This window comes from Vanellus vanellus (assembly GCF_965231255.1).
Source record: "Vanellus vanellus genome assembly, chromosome: 8".
Lineage (NCBI taxonomy): Eukaryota > Metazoa > Chordata > Aves > Charadriiformes > Charadriidae > Vanellus > Vanellus vanellus.
Genome location: NC_138913.1, coordinates 7,196,340 through 7,217,246, shown reverse-complemented (window position 1 = coordinate 7,217,246; position 20,907 = coordinate 7,196,340). Strand labels below are relative to the sequence as shown.

General features: G+C 41.3%; 1 protein-coding gene across 1 annotated transcript in view; it reads left to right on the top strand.

The window, feature by feature from the left end:
- Positions 1 to 592: 592 nt before the first annotated feature.
- The window catches only part of SPATA16 (spermatogenesis associated 16), a gene marked incomplete at both ends in the record, with an annotated part of 81,548 nt that continues 61,233 nt past the window's right edge, over positions 593 to 20,907 (top strand). Inside the window, 2 exon segments of the mRNA XM_082487210.1 lie at positions 593 to 1,150; positions 16,092 to 16,237. Of these exon segments, the coding sequence (XP_082343336.1) occupies positions 593 to 1,150; positions 16,092 to 16,237 (704 nt within the window).

Here is a 20,907-nt window from a genome sequence, read left to right as displayed (position 1 = left end):
CTTTGAGACCCAAATCCAGATCTGAATTTTGCTCAAATGCAGCTGAAGACCTCACTTGGAGCTTGTGCCCCTCTGGGAAACATCCACTCTGCCTGATTTTTGAACACCCCTCTCTGACCTCAGCCACTGTGCTTACCAGCTCTCAAAAATCAGGCCACAGTGATGTTTTTGCACCCCGTAACAACGTACAATGCGAGTCAATCAGTCACAGGGTTTCGGTTGTTTTTCTTTTGATTAAGAGCCAGATTTTCCCTTCTTGTTGCAGATATAACAAACTGATACACTGGCATTACTTTACATAAACAAACATCCATTATCAAGAGCTATCAAAAATATTTAAGATGCCTTAAACTTTTACACTGGAAAGAGAAAGTAATCAGAGTGAGTCTGATATTCCGTGTACTAACTGTTGAAGAGTTTTCTCTCCTAACGGTGCCTGCGATGTGCCCGGTGGAGCAAGCATTTGCGTGCTTTTTTTGGCGTTGCAACCTTTGAGTATTCTTAACTTATCTACATTTTCTCCTAGGACTCTTTCTTTGCTCAAGTTACGGCATCAGAAAGCAACATGAACTTCCAAAAAACTCTCACAAGCATGGATGGCAAGAACGAAGCCTCTCAGCAAACACATAACAGTAAGAAGTCAAAGGCAGCGGCAAACAAATTGAATGACATTCCAGAAGCACGGCAAGAGGTCAAAAAACACCTTGGGGACGGAGCAGCAAAAAATAAAAGGGAGAGAATACAAATGGCAGAGAAAAAGAAGGAAAAAGAGAGTAATGATGTAGGCAGGGCAAGCTGCAAACGGAAATTGGAAAACAATGAAAAACTACCGGTGAAAAAAGAAGAAACAACGTTAGAGACTAGTAATCAGGTAATCCCGACACCTCTGTCTCATATTCCTCTGAAAAGCCTAATGGACATAGAAATGGAGTTGGTCTACACTGATGAGGAGGACATTTCCTTCGAGTTTGCCGAGCCTGTGGTGCCTCCAAGCACACAATCAGCGTGTCGTCGTTCTAAAAAAGCACCTAACGGCAGCGCTTCGCCCCCGATGGACAAACAGCTTCAGATGACCCTCCGGGAAGCCAGCACTTGCTATAGGCAGAACAACTTCCCAGCAGCAGCGGAGCAGTTCGCAACGGCACTGGAGGTACGGGGTTAACGAAGTCTGATCACCATAGCAAAGTAAATGAAAGGCAGTCGTTGGCTGGCTGGGTGTAAGAATATCAAAGTGAGCAAGGAGCACAAACCTGGGATGCGTATGGTTTAATAAAAATCCTCGGATGCAATTTCACGTGAAATCTGAAAATTAAGAGCTATAAATAAGCCCTAGAAGGAGGGAGGTGCTGGCCTCAACCAAAAAATCTCAGGTGATTTGGTATTTTTCTCTAAGTCTTCAACTGTATTTATATATTGAGGAAATTTCAGTTCCATAGAGTGAAAAAAGTCAATGCTCTTTTTAATCCCAGCTCTATCAGGGACAAATGATATCTTAATAATCAGGGGAGTTCCCGCTCTACCCCAGCTGTCCATGCACTACTGGGGGAAATGTTTAATCCTTTTATTAAACACCAGGTCCATTTTAGTCTCTTTTTTTTCCCTACGGCATTTCCATCATGCACTCCATTTTTTTTTTTTTTTTTTTTTTTTTTTCGCTAAAGCCAGAAGACGGCCACTGGATCTGTGTAGATATCCTTTTGTTTTTCTGCATGAGAAAGGACAGGTCCAACAGTGAGCAACCCCCCCTGGACACAGTCAGCTTTCTCTCCAGCAGCTGAGAGCTGGAGGGGGGGTTGTGGAAAGAAAGACTTCTTGCCTGCCTGAGATATAATATAACCTTGGCTATGATCTTTGAAAATAATCTGTGATTTTCACGGCTTTCTGCCTTTAAGTGCCCTAACTTGAGCTGTCTTCAACGGATCTGTTCTTCAATAATATTCCGATGTTTTCAGAAGCAGAGCCCTTTCCAGTGTCAGGCTGAGCACCTCAAAAGGAGGTATCTAAAGACCTTTGACATTTTTGAAAATCTTAGCCAGCCTGGATTTTTATCAGTATAATATGAGAAGAAAAGAGTAAAAAAGGGAGTTCCTAACACTCTGGCAAGGTTGCAATTAATTTCACCAGGGGGAGGGAAGAGAAAGGATGAGTGGGAAACCCCAGCAGGTAGGTCACGGTTATATCCACCAGCCTCCTGGTTCCTGGAAGCCAGAGCTAGCAGCATTTACAGTAAAACTGATTGTTCAAAGTTGTATCATTATTCCCAGATTTCTCTAGTGCTGCTAATCTCAGTTAATTATATTGGAAATCCCTTGTATTATGACCATGTAATTCATAATGTGCCAGTAGAAGTCATGGTTCATAATAATCACATAATGGGCAAGGACTTAGACGTAATCAGATTTTAGTTACCCTGTCGTGTTTCCATAATGCTGCTGTAAAACCGACATAATCACAAGAAAGCACCAGTTATTTAAACATTTTTATCAGATTGATGTACAGTATCTTTCTCTCTCTCTCTCTCTCTTTTTTAAACAATGTAAGATAACAAAAATTGGATTACAATTGCTGGGAACAGACTATGATAAACTGTTTGCTTGTGTGCAGAATGAAATTTAATAATGGCATCAGCATCTCAATTTTTAGTAATGTTAAACCTGTTAAATAGTAGCACTCTGCAGCCAAAGGCTGCTTTCAAAGAGGTAGCATTAGGGCTCCAGTAACAGATAAAACAGTATCTCCAAGAGCATAGCTGTCTTATAAACCTTAAAAGATGCCCTATATCCTCACAATTAACCCAGCTGCTAACATTTACTGCACAGATGAGGGCTTGACTTTTCCATGATACTTGGTGCAAAAAAAAAAATAAACACTCTCAGTAGCTGTAAGGATTTTAAAGGCCAGTGTCTGCTTCCCAAAATAATAAAATAAAATAAAACTAAAAAAAAAAAACCCAAACAAACTAAGAAAGAGAGAGAGACATTTTCCATTTTACAGGAATGTGGTTGGTGATTAGAATACAGGATTTTCAAGCTGGACTCTGTAGACTCTTTCTAATGTCTTATCTCCACTCTGACCCCAATCACTTCAGCTCTGCACTTGACATCCTGAAAAAGGGTCCAACTATACTTGTTTCAGTGCTGTACTGCCAAACTTAATTCAAAAGCATTTGTAAAACATTAGAGGTTTGCAGTTGACAAGCAAATATCCTCTTCCTGTTGTTTTTTTTCTACAATACTGAACGCATTTTATTTTAAAACAATAAATATTATAGCAACGAGTGAGTAAAATTAGAAAGTGCCATCCTTTTTAGGCTTTTTTTTTTTCCTAGACTCCAAAATGAGCTATGATGGGGACAAAACCACATGTCACTTCAGAAGAAAGAAGTACTTGTCTCTTCCTAAGAGGAAATGGAAAGGCTAGCTAATAGACACCCTGGTGAAAGAATAAGTAGAGATTAAAGAATTCCTTCCGGGGACTGTGGACAGACTAACTGGGAAATCACAGAACTGTAGGGCTGGGGCTTCTCTGCAGTCTCTTAATCCAGCTCTCCTCAAAAGCAAAATCCAGACTATCCCTGAAAGACACTTCTGTACTCTGTTTCTAAAAATCCCCAGTGAGACAGACTCCTCATCTATATCAGCAAGCCGATAGAAAGTTTTTCCCGGTCTTTCATGGTGCAAAATAGCCCATAATGTTTTTGGTATCCTTATTCGACATGAAGAGCAATTACCCACCCTATTCTCCCTGTACTTGCAACCTCTTAGCATATCTCTTTTCAGTCTTCTCTAAATTAAATAAATCCAGTCATCTTCGTATTTCCCCCCAGGTCGTGTTTTCTAAACCTTTGTATCATTTTTGTTGCTTTTCTCTGCATCGTCTCCGATTTGTCTATTTGTTCAGATACAGACAAACTGGAGACGATGCAGGGAAAACCGGAAAACTGAAGCTGCTGAGATTGAAACTGTGGTTGTTCTGCCCATTGCTTTTTGAAGAAATAAACAAAAATTCCTCTGCCTTTCATGTGGGTGAAGAGATGCGTGATATGTAACAAGCTCAAAGGTCAGAAAATTCAAAGTTATGGTTTCTGGTGCAAAACATTTACAGGCATTTTTCAGATGCAAGGAAATTAAGGTTTTATTCTGGCATTGCAACGTTTTGAGTTAGAGACTGATCCAGAAAAACCTGCCCATAACGTTAAATTTCAGTAGTATCACTAAAGTTACTGCTACCTTACATATTGCAAATATCAAATATTTCTTGGCTCTTCTCTAAGCCAAAATGTCTTTTCCAGATCCATCTATATATTCATGTGGTATTATAATTCTTTAGACCACGTTGTTTTTCAGATATGCAAATAATAGGCAGTTCTGAAAATCTAGCACTGGATTTAGAAAAAATAAGAAAAAAAAAAGGAAAATTATTAGTCGGAAAGGGAAACTGAACTGCTTGTTTAATTTAAAGACTTTTGTATGTCGGACAGCATGCTGCTGATTAACGCAGACATCGGGAAGGCAGTGTTATCAAGAGAAGAACTGGTGGCTTCTCACTATTTCTGCACTATTTAGCTACCATTAAATTAATCAGGAGGGACTTAGTGTTAGTCAGCTGCATTATAGTTGGCCTGGGAGAGGAAAAAATAATGCTCCCTTGGAGAACTCTCGCCATTAGAGCTTAAGAATCAAGTACTTTCTGTTGCTAGTGAAGAAAATAGCTGGAGAAATTGGGGCAATAGTCTTTCCTCTCTACCTTCTAGCTCAGTAATACGGCATATTATATATACTACGTTGAGAAACACTGTAAATTTCCCCAAATTTTTGGCATCCATCTGCTGGAACGTAGCGAAATAGGACTTGAACATCTGGACTGGGATATGAAGGGTATGAGAAATCATTCTTTAGCTTAAAACCTCAGTGGAAACCATACACATATATCCATGAAATCTCTAGCCAATTATTAACAGCTTAGCTACACAATAACATTAAACCTTTATGAGGATCAAAAGATCTCGTCTCAAACTGATCTCCTAATATCAGAGACCGTAAAAGACTTCAGAAACATCAGCCTGTTTAAAACCCGCACAAATTTAAATTTCAGACCCTGTTGTTCTGAAAATAATTCTCCCCTATGATTAAAAAATAAATGAGGAAGGTTCATGACTGCTGTGCACAGAAAGAAGTCCACAGTGTCTCGGCACGCGGCTTTCGGCATGGAATATCTCAGAGACGCGAAATGCATCCCGCCTGTGAGGTGAAGGCCTCAAACAGCACGTGATTAATTCACCAGAGTGCTGCTGTGGTGCCTTCCACAAGCTGGAATATCTCCATTTTTCACAGACGGCTATTATGGGCACCGTTCCTACGGCAGGGAGATAACCATTAGTGCCGTCTTTTTTGCGCACCTTGAGTTTTTAGATTAACCTTTCCTGTGGCTCATCGCCTTGCGATTCACCGCTTGCAGAGGAGGCTTTGTCGAGACCGCGCTCCCTCTTCCAGGCATTGATATCTGCAGAAAGCAAAGATTTTGAAAGCGGCCATGGCACCACCGGTGCCTCGTGGACATCACTGCATAGCAATATAGAGTTAGGCAGCGTGGCTCAACCACACCTTCCATCAATTCCATAATATGAGAAGCAAAACCCGAGTGTTTCCTATATAAATACCTATGTGAAAAGAGGTTCATCTGAAGTAGTCTATCCACTGGTAGAGCGCATTAGAAAAGCACAGGCAGCTTTCTTGGAGGTGTTGCTGCAGGGGCAGTCCTGGGAGCACCACAGGATTAGGGTATTTGGATGTGCTCCCTGGTGTGACCCTCGGGTCAGCACTAGCTGCTGCAGAAAGGCAAGGGCACAGCCCCGTTTCTGCCCACTCTTCCTCCCCCAGCGTTGTCTCTTTTTGCGGGTGTCTTGAGGTCCAAGAAGCCACCAATGTATAACCCCTTGCTTTATGGAGCACGGAGACTGGAATTCCTGCTCATCCGTTGGAGTGCAAAGGGGAGAATGTGGGACTTCATAGAGTTTTCCCTACCCCTCTCACCAACAAGAGCTGTGCAACATACAGTTTAACACCATGAAAGTCCTCCAGGGAGAGCATGTGAAATGCTAAATATTTATTTTTAGCACCAACTTTCTGGAGCTAAAAAATTAGACTCATAAATTATCACCAGCACAGGTCCTCTAGAAACTTCCTGGGAGTATACTGGGTCTTGGACAGGGAACATCAAAGATGGCATGCACTGATCCCCCAAAGCCTGAGTGTGAGACGCTGACTTTACTCTCTAGAAATATTCTTTTCACCTCTGATAACAACGTCGTTTCCTAAATACAGCCTACTCATTTAACTTGCTTTTTAAAAAAAGAAAAAAAAAAAAAAAAAGCCCTGATAATCAGCAGTTTTTCTGTCCCTGGAGTCCCCATCCCTATATTTTTAGGCTGCAAAGCCAAGAAATTGATTTTTTTTTTTCTACTGATACTTATTGTCTTTTATGGCTGCAAAAGATTTTAGACCAGGAACGTGAAGCTTACAGATGGCTCAAATCTGGCTTGTGGGATAGAGTGAGAATCTGTTATAATGATCCATTTGGACATGCTCCCATTTTTTGATCACTGAATTTGAATCTATTAATCTTCTAGACATTTCCAGCATGCCCATCACCATGAAATAAAGCTGAGGAACTGCACAGCTATTTGTCTGTTAGGATTCGTGCCCCTGTTCTTCTTGCCTGAACTGCTGTTACATATCTGGCTTATAAAGTACTTTTTTCCCCTCTAAGGAATACTACGTATTGACCATAAACCAATATATTTCCTCACTTGTGTGTGTGCAAGAGCGAAATCCCTATTCCAGAAAGGACAGGCCGTATTTTCCAACCATTTTGGTGCCAAAGCAGATCAGTCAATTTCTAATTAACTCTAATTGGCTTCCTCACATGCTATTAAATTATTTACCTGGAGGTGACAGGTGCTCAAAAGCCCCAAATATTTTTACCATACTTTGTAAACGATAAGCAGTGGATTTGATTAAAAATAATAATCACCCACCACTTGTCACTTATAATCAAAATCCTCATTGACCTAAACACACGCAAACCATATGGTTTACAATCGCTGAGAAACGGAGACAAGGTCCATGTAGTAGATTCCTCAGTAGGTAACACAAGAAGGGGAAAAAAAAAAAAGAAAAAACAGAACAACAAAACAGAGCAATTTGTGTTTAATTTGTGGGTCTGGGCGCTTGCTGACTAAAGCCAAGGCAGCGCGAAAATGCAACGGACAATCGGCTTAACTTATAGCAAGAAAATTAGGCAAGTTAGGAGAAGGTTCGACCATCAAGAGCAGCAAACGCAGCAAGCGGCAGTCACAGAAGGTGCGCCGTTAAAGTATTTTCTGTCTGAAATGCCTTTAAATCACACTGCTGCGTACCTACCCCGACTCTGCAGAGGGGAGACAGAGATGCGGGCTGAAGTGGGCACCGAATTGGAAACCGTTCATGGGCTGATTTGAGAGTAACTTTATCCATGAGGACAGTTTAGAGAAAATGTGTTATTAAAGTACTTTATTTCCATTTAGAGGTTCACACAGGCATACACAGACAGTAGGTGGTGACAGCTGCTACCAGAACCATTTGTTATCTTACTCCTGTTCAGCTTTTGACAGTGTAAAATGAATATAAATGCTGAAAAGCTTTACAGAGGTGAACCAAACAATAAAAAGTAAGGGGGAATGAATTCTGGTTAGGTTACTTTAGGGAAGAGCTTTATTTCCGTTTATTCCTGAGGCATGGATATGAGCTGTGTTTCTAATAGCGACAATACTGCTGAGAGGATTCTGGGTGGAGTTTGCCAAATCCACACCATCCTGAGGTGGGGAGAGAGGGGAGACTTGGCCTTGCTGCTAACTTTATTGTCATCTCCAGAAACGGCATGAAAATAAGGCTTCGGCAAATTATTGCTTTTCCCTAATAATCCTGTCCATCAAAACAGAGCGAACTTTTCACGCCGTTTGCCTTAATAAAAGCGCTGGTGAGATATCTCTGCGTTTGGACTTAGCAGTAGCAAATCTCTTGGCATCAAAGGGATTAAATTAGTTGGCCTGAAATTATATTGCTTTTTCCAAGCAATCATGACAGTTCTCAAAATCTTGCTACAATATAGTCACATCGCACCAGCTGACAGTTGCCGCTGAAAAAACATTCATTTTTGGCCAGCTCCTCCTGTGAACACTATCAACAGACTGGTGATGCTCCTGCTTCAAAGTCCAATAGGCGTTTAGAACTACAATCCTATCAAGAGGAGGTACCGGTATCAGTCTGTTTGGTTTTCACATGGAATATTTACACCATCCTCAGTTTAGTTTGGTCTTGGATGGACTCGCAGTGGAGGACTGACAAAGTTTGTATTACAAAGGCAATCTATAAAGGAGATTTCAGTATGTTGTACAGAATATAAAGTTCCTCCGAAACTATAGTAGTATATTGATTCCACAATATATGTTTCATTACAGAGCTTTGGGCTTGGTGGTTGGGTTTTTTGTTGGGTTTTTGTTTTTGTTTTTTTTTTGCTTCTGTGACTACTCCCCTTACCCTGGCAGTACTGATAACGGGAACACTCCATAAAATAGGGATTGGTAATGAGAGGCGCAGATTTATAGCACAGCACACACATTAAGATGAAGTTAAACGGATGATATTTTCCTAAAACCTTTGTTCCTGATTTAATGCTTCCGAAGCAAATTATTTGCAATATGAGAAAGACCCCTAAGTTTGCACTGGGGGGAGGTAAAGCCTTTATCTGAAGTTGGGCCAATAAACAGGAATGACTTAGGCTTAGGAGTGCTGCAGGGAACATCGTTAGCTTCTGTGGGAGGGAAAGATTCACGTCAAGTTTATTTTTATAAAGCAGCATCCACCTAGAAATGAACACAAACTAAAATGCTATATCCTCTGAATTTGGTGGGCACTTGAAATCTCATTTTTGCAGAGAGCTCTTGTCTCCAAAAAAAGGCCAAAACAGTCACAGACATGCAAAACCCATCAGCCTTTGGGGGGCATAAAATTTTAGGTTTGAACTTCTCTGACATTCTGTTCCACCTGGTCCCCAAACCCCTTCCCTGTACCTCCGGTTCCTGCAGAAAGGCTGGTTGTAGCCGAAGAAGGAATGTAAGCCTAGACATAGACAGGGCTTAAGATAAACCCAATGGGAAGGTGGGGAGGGCAGGCTGAATCCCACCCCACCAGCCCCCACGGCGAGGGCAAGCTGCCTGCTGAGTTCGGCTGGTAAAGTCGATGCTCGCCAGATCCACGCTCTTCTGGCGAACAGTGGTTTCCTCGAGAGAAACAGGGATCATTTCTCATAACTTGGCACGTCCAAGGTATATTTGGCCCTCAGCCAGTACTGTGGAACCAGTGATAGCCCCCAGATAGCAAATATGTCCTGCACACACATTACTATTCCAGAATCCAGTGCTAACTCTGCATAGAGCAGCTAATACGCCAGAAATATCATACGTACGTATTATTTGAATTATCCATTGCAGAGCACGTTGCAGGAAGCCTGGTAAATTTAGTTCGTCTTACCTGACGTCTGCATTCATATTTAGTGCTGAATTATATCTTTTCAATATGTTTTCTAGCAAGTTATTTACACAAATCTCATTAACAATAAAGACAGGGGTTTTATATACAATTCCTGCTCTGCTGACTGAAATTGCATACCAAGATGTCAGTATGACTTTGAATAGAAGCTGGAAAGTTATGCTGCATGAAATCATATCATTGAGAGAAAATCCTCTCTCCCTTTGTTCTCCATACTGACTTTTTTTTTTCCCCCCTCTCCACTGAGACAAAACCGCCATTAACTTGTTCTTCATTATGCTGCTTTCCTGCAGTATTTTTGATAGTGCCTAACAGTCTGGATTACAGTGCAATATACAAAAAAAAAAAAAAAAGCAGTTTGTTTTCAGCCTGTGTGATGCTTGCTCTCAGGCTTCGAAAGTTATTTTCAGAAGTAGCCTTCCTTAGCAGACATTTTCTGGGATGCGGTTAGTGTTCAACTTGCCAGGTGCCTGATGTGCAATGCAGTGACGTTACCAGGCTGATTACTTGGATGGCTCTAAAGCGAAGGCATCTGGTTAGGACCGTTGGCTAGTCAGAAGAAAAGGCACTAATTAAATATTTCTTGCCTTTTCAGGTTTGTCCCTCTGATGAGCCACTCTAAAATCACTCCAGGGAAAACCACAAATTTATCTTTAAAATGGAGAGGCATGATTAAACATTCCTCTGCTAACGTAAAAAAAAAAAAAGAAAAAAAAAAAGAAAGAAAAAAAAGGAAAAAAAAGCAAAGCAATCAGCTCCAGTGGGTCTGGGAGGTTATTGCTGTATTCAAGCTACCTCTTAACCCTTTCAGTCTGGCAGAATAAAGCATGAGTGATCTCATGGAATTTGCCAAAAAAAACCTCATTGCCATGCACCATTTGACCAAATTTACTTGTTCTCCCAAGCTAAATTTGCTATCAAATACATATTGATAGCCACATGCATAGATGGATTTCTATTGGGCATCTTCTTCTGTAAGGCACCCATATTCCTGAATTTATCATACACCAAACCCATAGTAGTGATTAGTAAACTGTTACCGTAGCCAGTTTCTTACACCCGAACCTTTCACCCATTTTCAGTGAAAACAATTCCAAAGCGCCAACGTACAGATCACCAGAACTCTTAATTTTATTCTTCCAAATGACACACACACTAACTAGGAAGCTACCTTAACGACCAGCGTTTCCACTGGGCTTTTACTGAAGCCATGGGGTGTTTGGGGGGGGTCTTGTCCTCTCTTTCTTATTAGCTAATGCCTGGGAGGTCTTTACTCATAAAATTTCCTTGCTTGCTACTGCCAAAATTAAAGCCTTAATACCACAAGATCTATGCTATGTTCACAGTGTCACAGACTTGTTCTGTGACCTTTGACAAAGTACTTTATCACAAGCATTTATACGACCGTGGTTGCAGCAATATATTTATAGGGTCCTACACGTTGCAAGAGAAACCGCCTTTGTCAGTGAAAGTATAACATAACTAGCGTCAGTTCAGCACTAACACAAAAATTGCAGGTAACGCTTTCATTCCTTACGTTTCATTTATACGCTTGGTAACCCTTTGGATGGGATAACTCAGCAGACTTCTAGAGGAGGCACAAAACCTGCACCATGCCCTCCAGTTGTAACAAGGGCCCCTGTGAAAATATAAATATCCTTTGGCGGGATTTTTTTTTTTTTTTTTAATATTATTCCTGGAAAAATATTCCTGTCTGCTGACAGGTGTACTCTCAGGTAGACTAAGTTTGAAAGTAAAAAAATACTGTTAGATTTGCTAGCTATGGGAAAGGACATAAACTGGTACATTGCGGGTTTTTAACCCCAGATTGGCTGCAAAGCTTCAAATGTTTTAGTTGTTTGCTTCCATTTCATAGCCTCTATAACCTTTAAGACATTGGCAAGATTTCTGCAGACCAAAAGCTCGCCAAAGCCTTAGGTAAGATGTACCCCCAGATTTCCCAGTTTGGAATGAAAATAAAATTCTGTAATGTACCATCGAGAGCTTCTTTTCCCAGAACTACAAAATGTAACTGCCTCTCCAAGTCCACATCTGTATTTGAACGTCCTGGTGATGAGACCTTAAGGTATTCAGAGGAGTGAGATGGAGCTGCTTTTACCTTTTACTTAAAGCACTCCAAAAAACACCAACAGCCCTTTTGATCTTCAAAGGTAGTGTTAGTGGACTGCAGACCACAGCAAGATAAAGAATACTCGGTTCTCCTGGGTGAAACATGAAAATTGCAAACAAATCTCCTCCCTGCTTATTATATCCATGCATGGCACAGCCTTTCTTCTTCCCTTGCTCTCAGTCCAGCAGGGTTTCCCAAAGTTACAACAATCTGTAGCTACAGAGGCTCCTTTGGATCCCTAGGAAATTTTCCTTTTGCTTTTCCCCTTTGAAATTCAGATGTGAGTCTTTCTACAACTCTTCTTCACATTCCCAGCTGTGCTGCTAAATCCCAGCTCGCTGCCTCCTTCCTGCCTAACTCCTCCCCGGGAACTTCCCCAAATGAGCTTTCTCAGGTCCTTTCTGGCCCTGTCTTTGCCTCACCCCCCCAAAACGCCATCAGACCCAACATCCAGTGGCACAAAGGACAACATAAGGAAACAGTCCTCCTGTTGCACAGCCAAGTCCTTCTATCAGAAAGGCCAGTAAAATACAGTAAAGGGTGAAGAACCACACACAAAAGGTATCATCTCCATCAGAGCTTGGAAAACGACGATGTCCTTGTCAGGCTGCGCTGAGATGGTTCGCCCAAAGCAAACCTTTCCACTGGTATCTATATTGCTACCAAAAAAGTCCCTCGTACCAGCGAGTACATTTAATTGTGCATCTCACTAATACCAGACACCAGTGCTATTTTTTATATCCATAACTTTTCCACTTAGTACAGAATGAGCTGTTTCTGTAAAATTGAGTTGAATCTTACTCTTGGTGCATGTTGCTGTTGTTTGTACAGAACTAGTGTGGAGGGGTCTGTCTCAAACACATTTATCCGCTGTAGAAATGCTACGCAAAAATCAGGAGAGAGTTTGGGACACGAAAAGTGCACAGCCAAGATGGACACAAACATGGGCAAAACCCTTTAAAATATTACACTGATTTTGTGAGATTAAAGATTATTATTCGCTTCTTGGAACTCTTACTCTGAGGTATCTTAGAGAAGACCTGGCAGAACCCAATCTTCACTGTATTTAAACATATTTCCTGAATCCTTATCTGTTCAGATATGGTTTACAGAGACTCATGTCTTGGTTTTTGTCAAAGATAACTGAGGGGTTACGCAGGTCTAAACATAACTCATCATATCAGCAGTAAGACTCAAGGAAACTCTGAATTGCGGCACTTTATACTGAAGGGATCCCTAAATGATTCTTTTCTTCTCACAATCATTCAACAACTTGAAAGTCCAGGGAGTAGCCTCAAATCTCTCATTCCCATAAATTTAACAGAGGTCACAGCATGGCCAATTCAGCTGAAAAGTGTTATTACAGAAAAACTTGATGATACTTTTATGTTCACTGATGTGAACATAACTCTCTGGGTCTTTTAGCTACGTATAGCATGTCTTATCCATAGAGACACTTCAGCAGATATATACGGCACCATGAGCAAAGTTAAAAGTGATGAATTCTCTGATTTATAACTTCTACTGATAACAAGATGATAGAAATTCTTAAATGTATGGGTGTTATTACATACACTGTGTAACTTTGCTCAGCAGAGCAGGGATGTGAAAGAAAAAAAAAAAAATACTTAGCACACCTGAACTAGGGGGACAGTTCCTTGAATGACCCATGTTGCCTGTAAAGAATTGAGCTGATCTCTAACCAATGCACAAAAATCTTCACGCTAGGGTTAGCTTTGTTGGTGCTACATGTGGATGTGGGTCTATAATCCTTCTTCCTTTTATCCTCCTTCATGCAAGAAGAAAGATGCATATATAGAAGAGCTTTTATTCTTGACAGATTTAATCTTCTAAAGATAGCTCAAGCTACTGAGTTGACATTCCACCTCCTAAAGATCAGCCACCGGATTTTAACCACGTAGACACAAGAAACTAATTATTATAACTAAACTCATTACTGATGAGGAGCTAGACAAACAGGCCAGATCCTCCTCCTTCCAATTTAAAGCTTCGGTGAGTGACAAAACCGGACTCAAGTGAGAGTCCCTTAGTTACACCCCATTTAAAACAGAGGCTGTGTTCGTCCAGATTAGGCTGCAGTTGCATATCAGTGCCATAAGGGTCCTCAGCACTGGTCTCAGTGTGATCCAGGAGTTGAAGCACACAGCCCAGATAAATATTAATTTGTCAATCTTTATTAGAAATCTACTTTTAAAGCTGATTCGCAGTGAAGTCACTTAGTCAGACAAAATCATTGCACACTAAACAATCCTGTTAGGGATGTTTATCCAAGCAAAGGACAGTCAATTGCATTTTCATTAGTAGCACTATATGGTTATTGTCCTTAAAGACAAGGCTCTTAGACTTAGCCTGTTTTTTTACCATTGTATCTAATTGCTTACAGTTGACTTTTCTTGCGAACTAAAAGCTTATTTTTTCTAATTTTTGGCATTACAAAATCAGGTTTGCTGTAGATTAATGAAACAAAGATTTGAGGACCGAAGGTGGTCCTGCCCAGTATTGTAGCCCTGCCAGTGCTCTCTGAAACTTTAAGGAGTTGTGGATTATCTAATTCTAATGATGCACATTATGTAACAGAACATTATTTAATGAGAAAGTCACTGGCTGTGATGAACAGCAGGCAATTTATCTATCAGAAAAAGAGTATATTTTTAAACAGAAAGTATGATATTTCTCTCTGCTAAATTCTATACAGCTCAAGAAGATGGGAAAGATGGTTGATCTCAACCTTTTTACTTTCTACAGCAGGTTTCTGGAAGGACAAGTCCTCCCATTAAACCAGGGGGAGAGTTTCTGGTTTCCTTGCCTTGTATCACACTCTCTGCTGTCCTACCCGTGGGACAGAGGCAGCAGAGTCTACATCCGAGTTCACCACTGGCTTACTGAAACAAGTAAATAGCTGTCTGAGACTCCTTCTTCAACTTAAATCTCAAGATAGCCATGGATTTGGGGAGCCTGAAGTTGAGCCTTTATTTTTGAAAATGGTGGTGGGGGGAAATTGTTTCTTTCCTAATAATGCTTTTTAGGTTTTAGCTTATTATCTGCTCTCTTGACTGTCCCTTCCAGGAAGATAACACTACATTTTATATTATCATAGAATTGTCTAGGTTGGAAGGGACCTTTAAGATCATCAGGTCCAATGATTAACCTAACACTCTCAAAACCACCACTAAACCATGTCCCTCAGCGCCATGTCCACCCATCTTTTAAATACCTCCAGGGATGGTAACTCAACCACTTCCCTGGGCAGCCCGTTCCAGTCTTTGATAACCCTTTCAGTGAAGAAATTTTTCCTAATATCCATCCTAAACCTCCCTTGGTGCAACTTGATGCCATTTGCTCTTGTCCTGTTCACCAGGGAGAAGAGACCGACCCCCACCTCTCTACAACCTCTTTTCAGGTAGTTGTAACGAGTGATAAGGTCTCCCCTCAGCCTCCTTTTCTCCAGACTAAACAATGCAAAGTCCCTCAGCTGCTCCTCATAAGATTTGTGCTCCAGACCCCTCACCAGCTTTGTTACCCTTCTCTGGACACGGTCCAGTACCTCAATGTCTTTCTTATAGTGAGATCCCCAAAACCGAACGCGATATTTGAGGTGCAGCCTCACCAGTGCCGAGTGCAGGGGGACAGTCACTTCCCTAGTCCTGCTGGCCATGATATTCCTGCTGTAGGCCAGGACACCTGGATTTAACTCCATTCACCACCACTCTTTGGGCCTGGCCATTCAGCCAGTTTTTAACACAGCGACGCATACACCCATCCAAGCCATGAGCAGCCAGTTTCTCCCGTAGAATGCTGTGGGAAACAGCGTCAAAGGCTTTACTAAAGTCCAGGTAAACAGCATCCACAGCCTTTCCCTCATGCACGAAGTGAGTCACCTTATCACAGAAGGAGGTCAGGTTTGTCAAGCAGGACCTACCTTTCATGAACCCGTGCTGACTGGGCCTGATGACCTGGTTGTCCTGTACATGCCATGCAACGGCACTCAGCATGATCTGTTCCATAACCTTCCCTGACACCAAGGTCGGACTGACAGGCCTGTAGTTCCCCGGATCCTCCTTCCAGCCCTTCTTGTGGATGGGCGTCCCATTTGCTAATCTCCTGTCAACCGGGACCTCCCCGGTTAGCCAGGACTGCTGATAAATGATGGAAAGTGGCTTGGTGAGCACTTCCACCAGCTCCCTCAGTTCACATCTATTTGTACTGATTTTTGCAGTGCTAACTCTAGTTAAAATCAGGGTATATTTTACTTAAGTCAGTTTTCTCCATTTTTCAGTTACAAAAAAAAACATTGCTACCTAACAGAAGGTGTACTATAACATTAGTAAATAATGGTTTTGTTTCTTGTACAGCTTTGCAGTAATGGTGTTGCTATAGACAGTGCCTTTGAGTCATCTCCAGAAGACATTTCCAGTATCGCCAGTTTTATTGAGACAAAGCTTGTAGCCTGCTACTTAAAACTGAAGAAGCCTGATGATGCTCTGAATCATTCACACAGGTAAAAATAAACATTGATTAGATATGCTGCTAAGACTGGAATCAAAAATTAAAGAAAGACTATGAATAAATCCTATGTAGGAAGAATCAGTCTAATAATGAGAAAAGAGGAATCAATAAAATACAACTTACACATGGCACTGACGTCTAGATCAGACTAATTCTCACAATTTGAGACATTAACCCGCAACAGCCATGTATACGTTTACCATTTTGATAATGCATTAGGTGAGGATATTGCAGGTGAATTATGTACATAGTTCAGGTCACCCTTAAGATTGAAGCTAGACAAATATAAACATGCTCAGCCTTATGTGACAGTAATGATATTATGAGCTCTTGATCCTTTTCAAGCCAGATTAGATCAAGGATGACTTCAAATTCTTTTGATTACATAATTCCTCCATGGGCTCACTTGTGAGCCACATCAAAAAACAGCATCACCAGCAATGTATAACGAAACCAGAAACAAAACTTGCACATGGTGGAGATGAAATTCCCATTAGTTTCAGGCGAGTTAAGATTTTGCTGTTTGTTCTGCCTTTCATTAGCATTCAGGCATAACGATAGTTTCTGTTAAGCATGTGCATGTCCTACCAGCAACACTTCATTATTGAGGTCTCTGTTCATTTTTCCCCTTATATGAGATGTATTAGGATGGACACTGCAATTAGTGCAGGGCGAGGACTTTTTCAGACAGTCATCTCAAATGAATGTAGCTACAAAAGAGAAGATACAACAAAAGAGGAGCCACATGCTTATGCCTAATGCACAGGAGACAGTGGAGAGGAATAACGTGTTGGTATAGAAATGTGACGCCATCCCGGCAGCAGGTTCATTTAGTTGCATGCAAAATCATGGGAAGTCCGAGAATCCTGACTTAATGACAAGGTCTTCATCTCCTGTCCCCACTCATGCCCACCCCTTTCCCAAGCACTTTTGGTCTATAAAGCTATGCCTACCTGGAGCCTATCCACATTGTGAGGGTACATCCTTCAGACTAGTTCCAAGTACCATCTGGGCTGGGGGCCTGAAGGCCCATGAGTGGTGAGAGAACAATGGGTGGACTCCCAGGGCACATCTAGCAGGCGTACAAACTGTATGCCTTTCAGGTGAAGTATTCTGCTAGGTGAGCCAAAGCATAGGAAGTAGGAAAGACTGCGAGATTCTTGTTTAAAAAACAAAACCAAAAAACAAAACCAAAAAAACCCACAGAACAACGACACATCAACAACAACAAACACTGAAATAACCCAACTGAAAAAAAAAAAAAAAAACAAACAAAACAAACTGCTCACCACCCAAAATTACACACTCCTCAGGCAAACTAAAAAGCAACCACATTTTTTCATGGCTTCTCAAAGACCACATTAGGGGAAAAAAAAAAAAAAATATATATATATACAAAGTTTGACTGGACTCCCAACTTTTGGACAAATGGTGATCATCTCTCTCTCATTCTCCCTGTGATTTCTAAGAATGCTAAAATAAGAAGGAAGCTATTTGAACAGTATAAATAAAATTAGACCGGAAAAGGCTTTTCTTAACCTCCTTTAAGATATCGTGATTTCAAAATAGTAAGATGTGTTGACCCCAGTGCTACAGAAACGAAAGTCTATTCAGACATGCTCTGGTTTCAATTGTCTTAAAACAGAAACCACGACCTACGGAAACCCATGACCTACAGAGAAAATAAATGCAGTCAGATTGAGATCACTGGAAAACTGAAGTAGGGAAAAAAAACTTCACTCTTCTTTCTTAAATATAATTATAACAATTTGTTCTTAACTCTAGTTACAGAGCACACAGAAAAGTGGCAATCAGTAATGCCTATTTTCAAAATAATTCATTTAATGATTTGCAGAAGGGGAATAAATCTACTGACCACGGTTGTCACATTGTAAAATGCAGGAACGGATACAATAGTATACCAGTAAAATATATTCTAAGACATAATTAACATAAAGACAAAACTTGAAATATAATCAATAGTTATATTTTTCTGAAAAGGACAAATAAATTACTCCGAGCTCTCCAACTAAAAATAGCTTACTGCCATCAGTTAACTAGTGCATATAGAATTTTTATTCCTATTGAGTTTTTATGTCATCACCACATTGTAATGGTTTGCTGGTAATCCTTTGGCATTAATCACGAATCCAAATTAAAATATTCATTTCTGCATTTATTTGCATTTACTGAACTATTCTTTCTTTAATTTCATGTAAATTTCACAGCTCCTGCATTCATTTCTGAAGCCTTATTAACCAAAAATCAGCTTTAACATTCTCACACACAGTTGTATCAAATATATAGAAGTGGGTTTTGCTATAAAGAAATCTTACGAAATATCACAACTAGAGAAACAGAGAAAATAAAGAAAAATTCCTGCAGCTCAGTTTTAAAGTGCTCAAGAACAGGCATGTGCAGGGGAACAGCTTTCCCATTCCCAAGAAAGGAAAAGGAGTACAATTTATATCACCAGCTTTAGATCCTGCATGAGAAGCCAAATCTGGGTCCTCCTGGAGTAGAAATTGTATTCTCTGGTTTCTTAATATCAAAATTTAAGGCTGCCTTTAGCATCACTGGCACAATTGAGGACACTGGCTGGGCTCTGATCATTTGTCAGGCTGGTACAAAAGATTTACCCTTTGCCATCAAACACTATTAAAACCACTTCTCATCCGTCACAGCTCTGAACAAACATGCCATGGATTGACCTCACCAAGCAACATCTGCAGTAAGCTGCTTGACCACCACTTTTCATCATAAGATAGCCATCAAAATAATTCCTAACTTGCAATCTGAAGCTATAAAATGAATCACACAATATTTACATGCCCTGTGGTCCTTTTGGCCCAGGCATTATGGCATACCAGGGTTTAATGATCTTAATAACCCCATATGGCTTGCTGAGAAATTAGATTTTCCCTTTGGTTGCAGAAGGCAATTTTCAATTATAGCAGATGGCAAAACAGTGAAGGTCTGAGAAGTCAAGAACTGACTAAGAAACCTCAGATTAGTACTTGGGCCTTACGTTGCTCAGCCTAATAATGTCAGTGGTTGAATTTTTGCCCCAAAAGAAAACAATCTTGAAGCAGAGCATAGCATTTCAGCAGAGCAGTCCCCCAGTTACGCCTGCTCTTCAGAGGGCCAGGCCCAACAGAGAAATCCATAAAGCTGCAGTCGCACGTGGAAAAACGGCCCATGGCGCATCGCGTACACAGCTCTGCAACAGTTAAGATTCAATTTCGTTTGAAATTGGAGAGAGCAATGCTGAACTCCATGACAATTGAAGATGGAGGATCCTTCAGAACACGATAGACATGGCTTTCTCGATGAGACTCAATATCCCCTCACAGTTTCTTTATTTTCCCTTTTTCCTCCAAGCAAGCTAAAATATGTCTGCATTGACACCATGTGACTTGCTGTTTGCACACGGGAAAATAACACGGAAACCTTCTATTGGAAATACACTTTTTGCTGCTGCACATACACTTCCACAGCCGCTATGGTCCTCACGGCACACGAGATTTGAAGAACCAGACACCTGGCTTGATCCAGTTCTGCTGCTGTTCATAGAGATCCTATACACGGATCAAGCGCTAGAAAATGTGGAAGAAGTTAGCATCACCTACCCGGCAGCAAGTGACAAAAAGCATTATGTTTCCTTTCGGCCTGATTTTGACCACTCCCCGCCCAGCTGTAGTGGGGCTGCTGGTGCCATAGGACTCCTCTGGAGATAAGCTCCTCAGCAGGGGAACAAAGCTGCCTGCCGTAGGGGAAGTGTCACACAGAATCACAGAATTTTCAGAGTTGGAAGGGACCTCTAGAGATCATCTAGCCCAACTCCCCTGCCAAAGCAGGACTGCCCAGAGCACATTACTCAGGACTGCATCCAGGCGGGTCTTGAAAATCTCCAGAGAAGGGGACTCCACAACCTCCCTGGGCAGCCTGTGCCAGTGCTCTGGCACCCTCACCGCACCTCTGCCCAATGGGATTGCCTTCGTGCCATAGGAAGCCCACGGCTGGTGGCAGGAGGCGCATTGGGAAGTGCCATCTGGAAGGATGTTTGGGACCTGCCTGCTCCCAGAGCATCCCTGGGCTTTGCTCCCTGCCCTTCCTCCCTTGATCTGGAAATTGTGGACATAAGGGCCGAGGGGAGGAAGAGGAATCGGACATTGAGGCATGTTTCTTTAACGTTACCTCCAAATAAAGCCTGAAAAATATGTTCATGATAACGAGGACGGCTGAACGGAGCTATAGAATGGAGCTATCTTTGGGGGTTAGCAAAGATTTTCCCGTGTCCTTGCAGACTCTGCTCCGCAGCATGACCCGCTGCCAATTCTCTCCCTCCCTCCCAGAAAGGCAATGCATAGAGAATGTAATAAATCTGTAAGGCTCTTTCTGCTATGCCTTTTTATGTGCTCGGTGGAAGGCAGGGCTCCCTAATGCCTTTTGCACAATTCATAGGGAGACACATGAAGTAGAAAATAGCACCTCTGTTAAGTAGTACACGATTGCTTTAGTGATGACTTAACAGAGGGTATCTCTTATGGAGGCACAGTGGGGAAAAAAAATCTAAAACAGCTGAAGCTTCACAGATTTAATTCTAAATCCTCTGCATTTTTCCCAGCGACTTTTTGAACACTTACAAAAGGTTTAAAATAA